Source organism: Musca autumnalis, unplaced genomic scaffold, assembly GCF_047663935.1.
Source record: "Musca autumnalis isolate F117 unplaced genomic scaffold, ASM4766393v1 scaffold_3, whole genome shotgun sequence".
Lineage (NCBI taxonomy): Eukaryota > Metazoa > Arthropoda > Insecta > Diptera > Muscidae > Musca > Musca autumnalis.
In genome coordinates, this window is record NW_027411866.1 from 250,003,065 (window position 1) to 250,015,904 (window position 12,840).

The 12,840-nt window shown below is 36.2% G+C and overlaps 1 protein-coding gene across 1 annotated transcript in view; it reads left to right on the top strand.

Moving 5' to 3' along the window:
• Positions 1-408: 408 nt before the first annotated feature.
• org-1 (T-box transcription factor 1) overlaps positions 409-12,840 on the top strand; it is a 41,102-nt gene continuing 28,670 nt past the window's right edge. The window contains exon 1 of the mRNA XM_073973518.1: positions 409-1,566. Within this exon, the coding sequence (XP_073829619.1) occupies positions 1,362-1,566 (205 nt within the window). The 5' untranslated portion in view covers positions 409-1,361. The remainder of the gene's footprint in view (positions 1,567-12,840) is intronic.

The window sequence follows — 12,840 nt, forward strand, 5'->3', positions numbered from 1 at the left end:
AACTCAAAAAAACTGAGCAAAGAAATCATTCTTGGCAACCAATCAGAAACTTGTATTGCCATCTCATTTATTTTCTTATTCAAATACAGTGAGTGTGAATGAGTCCATTGATGATCTTGGGGATTAAAGAGAGGCAACAAAAACAACAAACCCATCCGCATGTATTTCACACCCATTCCACTCAAGTGGTTGGTGTGGCTGATGCGATGTGCTGATCTTCACACTCACCAACACATGTTTGTGTAACCACAGGAATCCTCTTGATTAGCATACGGACTATGATGTAAGGTGCCTGCCATTGGTCCAACATTCGATACCAATATTGAGTATATTTTTCTTACGCTGATGCTGCTGCTGCGACAACTCACACTATTTGGTGGTAATAATGATGCTGCCTGTCTGCCTGCTACTGATGATAATGGTGCTCTGTTGTTGATGTGAACATCTGACAGACGGGACGATCTCAAGAAGTGTATTCAGCTAGCAGACTGTTTATTTTAGTCTAACCCGTTACAAAGACAAGACAAGCAAACACCACAGAAAAAACTACTCGAACGTAAAACATAGCCATCACACTTCGCGTTTTCTGTGTTCGTTCTGTATAAAGAAGAAGGAATTCTTCACACTCCGTGTCATTAAAAAGATAATATTCGTTGATCGGTGCCACGCTTACGGATCACTTCGCACTTAACTCTCGCTCACACACGTCCACCTCCACTGAGTGAAGGAATGAATGAATGAAACCAAAAAATTGTGAAAAAATGCAAATGGTACTTGACGTTCTCGTCTTGTTTTCGACGATTGTCAATTCACAACAAATCAACCAACAATAGCCGTCATCATCAATGTCCGCCACCAACCATACCGCGTTCCAACAACAAAAGTGATGTGTTGATGATAACCGCCGTGCCTATCCAATCACACAGACCTGTTCGTTCATATCATATCGCGTTGAAAGTTTAATTAATTCGTTGATCACGACGACTGATCCTATCGATATACCACAACAAACAAAAAGTAAAAGTGTCAAAAAATAGCAAACAACTATCGCAACAATTGACTTCTCAAGTTCCGTCTACCAACAATTCTTAATTGAACATCAGTGATGATTAGTGATTTGTGAAATTGAAGGAATGAATGGATCAAATATTGGACCTGAGGTTGATTGATATTTTAATTGATATTTGGCAAAATAAATAAATAAAACAAGAATATAAAGGTGTTACAAATAAAACAAAACAAATTTGGATAAACATAAAAAAATTGGCAAACTTGTAAAATTTTAAAATAAATTTTAAGTGAAATTAAACAATAATTTATAAAACAAAAAAGTGATCTCAAATATTTTCGAATAAAGTGCTATGCATCAAACTGTCTACATGCGCCCACCAACAAATTCCAATCTAATGGGTCCCACTGAATGTTCCAGCGCCCTTATGTCCAGCATGCCCTTTATGGACAATGCTGGTCTCACCACCAATATAACGGATTACGGTTGCTATTCTACGACAGATCATTGGTCATCGCCCTATATGAGCACTCTCAGTCCAATGAAACAAATTGAAGGTAATTGTGTTAAATATTTATGAAATGTAGAAAAAAATCTATAATCTGAGAGGATAGGAAACAAAAATGTCAAATGGAAAATCTCAAAATCAAAGCATAAGAAGAAGTTTAGTTTTTAAAGTTTCAAGATTTATTGATCAAAGAAGGCACTTATTCCTTATAATAATTGTTCCACAAACATCCCATACGGGACAAGGGATGTTTGGGATATTTCCTTATAAAAAAGTTATAAAGAAGAACACGAAAAAAACACTAGAACACTAGAAAGCTCACTCTCAAAGAGATGAATGGCGGAGTAAATTGCTGGTTCATAGAAGGGCCACATAGATTGCAAGGATTCCAAATGTACCTTTATGTTCGCTAACATGAACATAAATCCTATTGGTAAATAACGTTTGCGAAGTTTACACCAAGTTTCAAAGACGTTTTACGATTCTATGATTCGCAGCATTCAGCGAATCATAGAATCGTAAAACGATTACTTAGTGCAGAATCCTCAAAGGGAAACATGTAAATAGGGTCGCATGTGCGACATATTGCCATAATACGATGTCCAACGGACCAATTCGGTTTCTCCCTTCGACGATTATCCTAAGTACTACCCAGTTTAGTTGGTGCCGTCAGGCTTTTTGGAGCTTTAGGATCATTATCTTAAGTATGGATTTGCCTCCGAAAAAAATTGCGCCGCTATTACATGGCCCGCAAGAAGAATTTGTAAAAAAAAATTTCAAAACGATCCGAAACGATCTGTTAGACTGTACTTTTTCCAACTTTTTGTGGGAGGTACACGAAGGAGTATACCGATTTAGTCTGTACGCGGACCTGATCTGTACATATAATTAAAATAATTAAAAACATCATTTTGGTTTTGTTTTTTATTGTTCCAATATTTCGACTTTCCTCGAAAGTCATCAAAGCCAAACAAAAAAGCATAAAGGGGTGAGTACATAAGCTGCCTTGCCTGCTTACCTTGCTTGCTTCTCATAAAAGAATAAAATAGAAAAGGGCAACCCAGTCTGAAATTTGCTCAGCCTTCTTTATTCTTTTATTTTTATTATGTCATAAATGAAGTAGGAAAGCAAGGCAACCAGGCGAGGCAGCTTTAAGGCCTGCGTACATAAGCTGCCTTGCTTTTCTGCTTCATTTCTGACATAATAAAAATAAAAGAATAAAGAAGGCCGAGCAAATTTCGAACTAGGTTGCCCTTTTCTTTTTTATTCTTTTATCAGAAGCAAGCAGGCGAGTCAGCTTATGTGCCCAGGCCTTAAGTTTAAACATTCCAAAGTAGTTTTGAAATAATTTAAACATATACATTTCGGTGAAATGTCAATTGCTGACCCCACACATTCGATCACTTTCGTTTCTTCCTACATCGAACACAATGTCTGAAGATAAGTCATAGATATTCTGACGCAAATTAGAAAAAAATCTATCGCTGACACAATGGAAGCTTGAACTTGCCTAGAAAAAAACTATCGTTGCAATTAAAATTACAAGGGCTACCTTTGAGGAAATTTAAATAAAATCCTCGAGCAGTCCTTAAACTGCACTTTTGCAAAAAAAAAAATCTGAAATGTTGTAACCGATACTGTCTATTGTCGAATTCAATTAAAGTTTGAGATAAATATTGTGATGTGCCTATCGCCCATTTTAGTTGTTCACCGTAGCATTTTCTAGAGCTTTCCGGTGTCAGGACTGTAAACTGGACGGTAAAGGAGTACCTTCGGTAACAATTTAAAAACGATAATCGAACAACCCCGAAGCCTTCATTGGAACTAGATGTACATTTGAAAGAAATATTAAGATGTGCAACGTTTTAGCTAAATTGGATACCCATTTTATCGTCATCTGTCATTTTAGTTGGAGCAGACAGGGTATTTACAGCTTTTGAGACATTTTATAGGCAGTATGGACTAGCCCATGAAAAAATGTGCCGTTGTAAAAATTCAAAACGATCCGATACAAGTCCTCTTTCGGGAGAGGTACGATATAGTCCAGATGCCTATTAAACCTTTGTCTAGAAGAAATATTGCTACCGCCCAAAATGTTGACGTTCTGGTCAGGGAAGACCTTCTAAATGCAAGGCGGACGTACAAGGTGGCTTCCATATTAGTGAAAATTTTGAATATTTGTGACGGAAGTACCCGAACTATATGGCACATCTTCAAACATGAACATGAAGTTTGAACAAAATATTACAAGCTTCGTTCGAGAGTTGTCGTGAGTACCACCCAATCAGACGGAGGAACGGACTTGGGGTTCAAAGCCATTATTTCCATGAAGGCATTTTGAATCAGATTAAAGTGAAAAATTTAGGTTAGCTAGAAAGCTGAAGGTATACAAACTAAGATAACTAAGAAAATTTTGCGAAATCCAAAATCATAGTTTCTCCGTTTAACCACAATCGATTGTTTTAAAATGTAAATACAACAAAATCGGCATAAGTGTGAATTATATTACAAAGAAAAGGTTAAACACATCTAATCAAAAATACCAAAGTTGATGTGAAACAAATTTCAAGAAATTAAATAATTTTTAATGGTTGTCAAATACAAGTACAACTCTTCTTTTTATTTGCATATCAGCACCACTATTCAGTAACTTTTTAACAACTTTACTCATTGTTTGTTTTGTAGTTGTTACAAAACCAAAAGAAATTTTAACAACTTTTCAATCGATAAAAGTTACAGAATAGGCCTACAGGTATCCGTATGTATTTTGTGTGAAAAGCGATTGTTGTCAGTTTTTAACCGCTGTTAAAGGACTGAGTGTATCATGGTAATCAGTCCAGTCTTGAATATTTTTTAGCCAACTTGGGATTTTAGAATGATTTGTTCCTCATTAAGTGTCCCAAAATATTTTTTATTTGAAAATTTTCCTTTTTAGGGGGAGATCATTTGTAATATAAATTTTTTATTCATTTCTCCTTGGAATCGAGCTGAATGATCAATGATGCAAGTGAAAAAGGAAAGCCGAAGATTCGAACCAACACAACCACCACTATGTGACATGCATGTTTCGCCTTTGGCAGAGGCTCTTTAGACATATCGGCTGTGGAGCGGCTTCGAATCGTCGGCTTTCCTTTTTTACTTGCATCATTGATCAATGATCATTAAGCGCAATTCCAACGAGAAATTAATTAAAAAATAATATTTTTATTTATGCCTTATTAATACGAAGGTCATTTTGTAGTGATATTTGAGTTATTGCTCTTTCGAGTTGAGCTGTTACGACCTTAGAGGTGCATTTGAAAAATTAGGAGTTCACCAAAGTCCCACACATTCAACAATTATGCTCCGTTTCATGGTTGGTTAAGTCCGATTACCAGGCATATTAGAACGTTATTTTAGTAGGTGGACGAAGGCTAAGTTTGGAAACTAGAATTTATACGTAAATAAGTCAAAAATTGTATATACAAATTAATGTCAGTTATTTAATTCTAAACTTTTTCTATGGTCCGACTTGGCTGGTAAGCCTATTTTTCAATGTTTATCACAAGTACTCACGGTGCTCTTGAATCAAATTTAAATGGAAGGTGCTTACACCTGGGAAGTTTTTGCAGATTCTGAAACTAAAATCTTCATAGATGAGAAAAATCAAAAAAATCGTAGGTTGTACCATTTTTGAGATATTGAAGTTCAAATTGGGACAATGGACTGACTGTATCGCCCCCTTATAAAGCAATGTCATGAAGGGTGCGCCTTAACTAACTTTTAATGAAAACCGCTTACATAGGGGAAGTTTTTCTGAATTCTGAAACAGCAATGTTTATAGATGAGAAAAATCCAAAAACAAGAAAAAATCGCTGTAGAGATTTTTAAATAAATCGCGGTCAAAATTCACATTTATAGGTGTTTTTTAGGTTTTCACCAACCGCAAGTCCAATCGAAATGGAGCTAAAGAAAATGTTGTAGCGGTGAAAATTTTCTACAGGATTGACGTTTATGATTTGTTCTCAGGCTGTACCATTTTTGAGTTAAAGAAGCTCAGTTTACATGTTTAGGTTTTTTTGTTAAGGTTTCGCGATTTTGCTTGAATACGGCAAGTCTTATAGGCATGGGACCTGAGAAAATTTTATAGCTGTGAAAATTCTCTACAAAACTGGCTTATGTAATTTTTCCTAGGTTGTACCATTTTTTTGGATATATAAGTTTAAGTTGGGAAATTGCAGTCATGACATTGTTTTATAAGGAGACGATACAGAATTAAATTGAATTTGAACTGTCCCAATTTCAACTTCTATATCTCAAAAGCTGTAAAACCTACTAAAATATTATTAAGGCCAATCTTGTAGAGAATTTTGATAGCTACAACATTTTCTTTATTCCCAATTTGATAGGACTTGCGGTTTCCAAGCAAAATCGCAAAAACCTAAACAACCCCTAAAAATGTCAACTTGAATCGCGATTTATTTAAAAAGCGCTCCGGCGATTTTTTTTGTTTTTTGATTTTGTTCATCTATGAACATTGTAGTTTCGGAATCCGCAAAAACTTCCCAGGTGTAAGCACCTTCCATTTAATTTTGATTCAAAAGCACCTTTATTTATTTTGCCACCTTTATTTGTATTTGTCCTTTTGTATTAGAAGATTTGATCATCAATATTTGTCATCTCAAGCTTTGGCAAGTTGATTGTGGCTTAGAACGCTGAGACACCGGCTGTCGGAGACCCAGGTTAGAATCCCAGTCTGGAAATTCTCGAAACAGAATTAATTCAAATATCACTTTTAAATTACCTTCACCTAAATAAGGCAAAAATAAAACATGTTTGTTGATTTAAGCCAAACTCCTAGAAAATGAGATGTAACTCGTTGAGTTTTAGAGATATCAATGTTAAAATTTGACACAAGATAAAGAAGAAGAAGTCGTAGGAAATATAGAATATTTTGATTTTATGCCACTCTTTGAGTAAATGAGCGATATGTCTGGAAGATGTGCAAAATTTGCGATGTGCAAAATTTGGAATAGTGGACCATAGGAATGTGGTCCACATCGATTGATACGTTCTAGAGCTGCCGTGCGTACCACCCAACGAAAAGTGGTGAATCGGACCAAAGGACAGTGCTGAATCGACTTCAAATTGTCTGAAACGGATTTCATATGAAAGTGTATATACCCTCGACGGTGAGTGTATGAAAATAATGATAATTAAAAAGTTTTGTGGCCAAATCCTAAACCACAGCATCTCCGTGAATTATATTTGCAAATGAAAAGATAATCACATCTCAGCAAAAATACCAAAGTTAATGTGAAACAAATTTTGTTATGGGATAAATAAAACTAATGTATTCGATTATCCGCACAACTTTTCGTTAACAAGATTCCAACTTCTACAGGAGTTTTATTTCCAAAATCTAAATTCTAACGAAAAAATACAATATTAATGTTATACAGTTTTTTGATCATTGGTTTTTGATAATTAGTTTAAGTTTACTTACAATTAATTTTCTATAACATTTCCAATAAATATTATCCCTATTATATGAAACAGACTTCACAACGAAATTTAGATAGTAATTACTAATAATGTATAAAAAATATAAAAAAAATATAAATTACAAAACAAATATAAATTACAAATGATTGCAACTAAATACTGCAATTTTAGTATTGTCCTTATCCTCTTTGGTGTTAATTGACTTTTGTTTTCCCTCTGGAATACGCAAACTTTCATAAATATATCTTTTGTTTTGTGTCATGTCCACACTATTTTTTAGTATCGCTAAAATAGCTTATAGTTGTTTTGCCCAGAATATATATGTTAATATTTATGTTCATATAATAGGTCGAACTATTCAGATTATTGTTTTACGCCAGGCATTTTACAACATTACGGCCTCCAAGAATAAAATAAAAAATAATTCTAATAAGTTGAGCAGAAATTGTACAGAATTTTTGCAGAAAAATCTTAAGTGCAAACGAACAAAGTTCAGGATAAACTCTGAATGTTTTATTGAATTCATTCCGAAACTAAATTTAAATATTTGGATCAATTCAAAAAATAAAGAATTTGTTAGAAATTTAAATAAAAGATTTTATAATTATTTTATAAATCGGTAAATCAAGTCGATTGCTTTGGTTTGATCACTAACTTACGGATAATACAGCAACACGTGTCAACATCGTTTCCCCGTAAAAACTAATTTAAATTCCTTGACATGCCAGCTCGGGGTTTTTAAGATTTACTTCTAAAGTTTCCTAATTTATATTTATATGTAACATTTTTCCCAAAATATTCATTGCGCCTTTCCCTTAAAATAATAATCTTCAGCAATAAATGTATCAACACAAATTGTAATTGAATTTTATATTTCTGAAGCACTTAATTAGCAATTTATAGTCATATGCTGCAAGTGTTGAGTGACACTGGTCCGTCCAACGACGCCACCACAACAACACGTTTGTTTGGGTTCTTTTTCCCCACTACAAAGGAGGGGGAGAGAGTTACGTCAATGGAAGGATGGATAATCCACATAAATATTCGTTTTCATACTTTTCCTCGGATATCAGTTTCTCCCTTCCTGGATGATTGAGGAGATAGATGTTCAACGACGACGACGTATAGCACATGGATACCGCAAGGCAACAACAAGTTGCATTCTAGCTAAATTTAGATAAGACGAAGAGAAGAAGGCACACACTATAACTAAATTTTAAACATCTCCTCAGATCATCCATTCAAGCAACAAACCGATCATCCAACCATCCAACTACCCATTAATGCAGACAGTGGCTGTTTGGTTCTTTTCTTTTGTTCTATCTTTAAAGCTGATCCAATGAAATATTCCACCGTCTGCAACATCGAATTACGACGATTTGTGTTCTGTTTTCTCTGTGTTCACAGAAAATAATAAAAACGTGTAACATGAACAAAAGACAAAACATGTGAAATGTGGGGTTTGGCGGGGTTGGGGTCTCACAATGAACATGCGTCAAATTAATTAGTTATAAGATGAAAACAAATATGAAATATGTTCGAAATATGTACGAGTATGCGCCAGATCGACCACAAAGATCTGTTGATCCTATTACATTGTGAATTTTATTACACATTTGGTGGTTTTGTGGGGATAAAATGCATTTCACATCATAATTTTGATAAAAACAACAATGTTGTGCATGATGTCAGATACAATTACTTACAACTTTCATTTCGCATGGCATAGTAGTCATTCACTTTTGGAACAATACTCGGGTGCATATTTTTGATTCTAAGATAGTTTGTGGTATAATTGTCTGTCGAAACTTTTCACACATACATTTCAGAAGGTATGTATTTCATATGAACCTAATGGAGCCGCAATTTCCATCCCAGAATCCTTTTTAGCCCATACTAATATCGGATATCCTTCTTTTTGTCGATTCCGAAGGCCTCACAATGATTCAGAATTGGCTTTTAATATTCAAATTCTGTGACTTTTAGAATTAGAACCAAAATCGGACAGGCTATGAAAGAGGGACGAAAAATAGAAGATACCTGTATCGGCGTTTTGAAAGTAAACGTCGCACAGGGGTTCAGGCATGGATTTTCCTGACCAAAAGCCAAAATTTGTTGTCGTCACCGATTGTTACTTTCTATATGGGATTCGATAGTAAACATATTAAAACTAAGGACACCAAAAAATTAAGTCAAAATATTGGAATGTGTGGCGTGCTCTTAAAAACGACAATTTCTTCGCAATTTTGGAGAATACGTAATTTTTGAAAATTTCTGAAGAATGAAATAGCTATTTCTCTGAAACTATAACAGATATTGCATTCGTTGTTTTTTGTTAGGTAGGTAGGATTGTTACCTTTAAATAGCCGCAGCGGCTACACGAAGTGAGCTATTTTATTTTTCTTTAGGTAACATATTTTAGTGAAATTCCAACTTCAGTGGACTAGAACTCCTAACACTGTTCCCTTTTCACAGAATAACGGCCGAAAGTGTCCTCTTTCAGCCCATATAAATGTTTGTACACCTCCCGCTCCCACTTTTTAACATATTTGAAATTACATGAGTAAAAATTTGTGTTTTTTCATATCGTTTCCGATATAAATTTTAGCATTTTTACACAAATGGGCATGAGTTATATAAGTTTTATGAAAACCTAAGGAATAGGTTTTTTTTTTTAAAAAATTTAATTTTTCGAAAAAAAATTTTCGAAATTTTTGAAAAAAATACGATTTTTTTAATTTTAAATTGTTTGTATTTTTATGGTTTGTTTATTGGTATGTGGCCTTAGTTGGAACATATCGCTCATTTACTCAAAGAGTTACACACCTCAAAAAATCCAGTTTCGAAGAGAAACGCGTTTTGAGTTTCCCATTGAAATTTGACTTCTCATCTTAAAAATATTATTAAACAAAAATTAAGATAACTACTTGGACGCTATTTCGTAAATGGTAGCCAGATATCAATGCTAAATGTCTGTGCAAGATCAAGCATTATTTGAAGTGTTTTAGTGCTCTATAAACTCAAAAAAATTTTGGTTGCATGATATGTAACTTGTTGAGTTATAGAGACATCAAAATGAAAATTTGACACAGAAAACGCATTTTTTGTAGCAAAATATGAAAAAACTCAAATTTTTAACTTTGACCTACTGTTATCTATCGAACAAAAATATAAACATATCTCTATCCAGGATCTATCTTGGTCCCTCTTTCATCTCATGTGGATACTGAACTCCCCGTGGTGTCACCTGGGGAACTGCCTTTAACACCCGTTAAAGGTAGTGAGCTAACATGTGCCGCGCGTACACCCATAATAATGTTTAAAACTTGGGTTTGGTCGTCGGGTTAGTAACCCTCCCCTACAAAAAACAGCCTACTATGAAAAAACGAAAGAAAAGAAAAACAAATCCCTCAAAAGTTGACGACCCCCGCAAACGTTTCAAGGACCATGATCTGCGAGTCTGCACCTGGAATGTTCGCACTCTTTATAGAGAAGGTGCCGTTTACGCATTGACAGATGTACTTGAAAAGTACAAGGCCGACATTACTGCCATATAGGAAATACGATGGAACGGGAAAGGCGTCACGACAACACCTAAAGGTGACGCACTGTATTATAGCTGCCATGACACAAAGCATGAGTTTGGCTGCGGATTTGTAGTTGGTCGGAGGTTAAAACATCTGGTCTCCAGCTTCAACCCAGTGAATGAAAGACTCGCTGCAATTCGATTAAAAGCAAACTTCTTCAACATCAGCTTTATTTGCGCTCATGCTCCCACTGAAGACAAGGACGAACAGACCAAAGATATATTTTACGAGCGCTTAGAAGAAACTTATGACCGTTGCCCTGTCCATGGCATTAAAATTATACTAGGCGATTTTAATGCCAAAATTGGAAAGGAGAATATCTTTGGCGCAACAGTCTGGAAATTCAGTCTCCACAGTGAAAAATCTGACAATGGTATGAGGCTGATAGACTTTGCAGCTGCAAGAAACATGGTAGTTAGCAGTACCAGATTTAAGCATCTCGATATCCATAAGGGCACCTGGCTGTCGCCAGATCAAAGAACAAGAAATCAAATTGATCACGTTGTGATAGATGGAAGACATGCATCAAGCGTGTTGGATATACGATCGTTCCGAGGTGCAAACATAGACTCGGACCACTAGCTTGTTGCAGTAAAGGTACGTACCAGATTAAACGTAGCAAACAAAGTGCGAACAGACCCAACACGGAAGTTGGACATCGGTAAGCTGAAATCATAACAGATAGCCACAGCATATTCCACTCAACTGGCCCAACTGCTTAATCAAAGCACTCCTCGTCCCGATAATATATCAGGACAATGGCAAAACATTGCCCACTCCATGCAAACAGCCGCAAAATCAGTACTTGGATACCAGAGACCTCCACCAAGGAATCCATGGTATGACCAGGAGTGTCGTGCTGCTACCGAAGAGAAAAATGCGACATATAGGGCTACTTTGCAATCAGTAGCAACGCGTAGCACACGAGAGAGGTATCGGGAGAAAAGGAGGAAAAAGAGAGATATGGAAAAGCGGGAGTGTGAACAAATCGAGATCTACAGGAGACAGAATGAATTCCGAAAATTCTACCAAAGAGTGAAACATCAAACTGATGGCTTTGGAACTGGCACATCCTCCTGTATCAGCAAGGTAATCTGGTAACTGATACAGATAGTGTGCTAAGGATATGGAAAGAGCATTTTTCCAAACTGTTGGTATCCAATAGTAGCGAAGTCGACGAAGATACCACAGATCCAATCCCAGAAGATGGTATTGATTGTATACCACCCAGCCAAGATGAGGTAAAGACAGCTATAAACCGGCTGAAGAATAATAAGGCAGCAGGAGTTGATGGCCTACCAGCCGAGCTGTTTAAAACCGGAGGCGACACGCTGATAAGGTGTATCAGCTAGTTAGCTCCATCTGGCAGGAATAACGCGTACCCGACGATTGGAACCTGAGCATCCTGTGTCCTGTCCATAAGAAAGGAGATAAGACTTTATGCTCCATCTATAGGGGCATAAGTCTTCTCCCTATTGCCTACAAGATAGTGTCAGGGATATTGTGCGAACGACTAAAGCCCATGGTCAACGAAATAATTCGACCATACCAATGCGGCTTTAGACCTGGCAAGTCCACCATTGACCAGATATTTACCCTGCGCAAATCCTGGAGAAGACCCAAGAGATGCAGATCGACACATACCACCTTTTTGTCGATTATAAAGCAGCCTCGACAGCCTGCTACGTTCAAAGGTATTCCAAGCAATGTCTGAATTTGGAATCCCCGCAAAGTTCATTCGGCTTTGTAAAAGACTCTAACTCACACAAGATCTTCAGTTAAAATAGGAAAGAACATCTCCGAAGAGTTTTGTACCAAAAGAGGTTTCAGGCCTTTCGTGTGATCTCTTCAACATCCTGCTAGAAAAGGTTCTACGAGAGGCAAACGTCAAAAGAAGTGGCACAATCTACACCATAGCCACATGTTACTTGCTTACGCTGATGATATAGACATCATGGACCGATCAGTAAAAGAAGTAACTGATACCTTCATAAAGGTCGAAAGAGAATCGGCTAAAGTGGGTCTGGCGGTAAACGGTGAGAAGACCAATCTAATGGTGTCGACGCGCAATGCTTCCATTGAGATCGGACCAACTGTTGAAGTTGGTTCCTATAATATTGAGGTAGTAAAAGACTTCGTCTACCTCGGCACCGCCGTAAACACAACAAACGACATCAGTTGTGAAATAAAAAGAAGAATTGTATTGGGCAACAGATGCTACTTTCGTTTACGTAAGCAGTTTAAAAACAAAG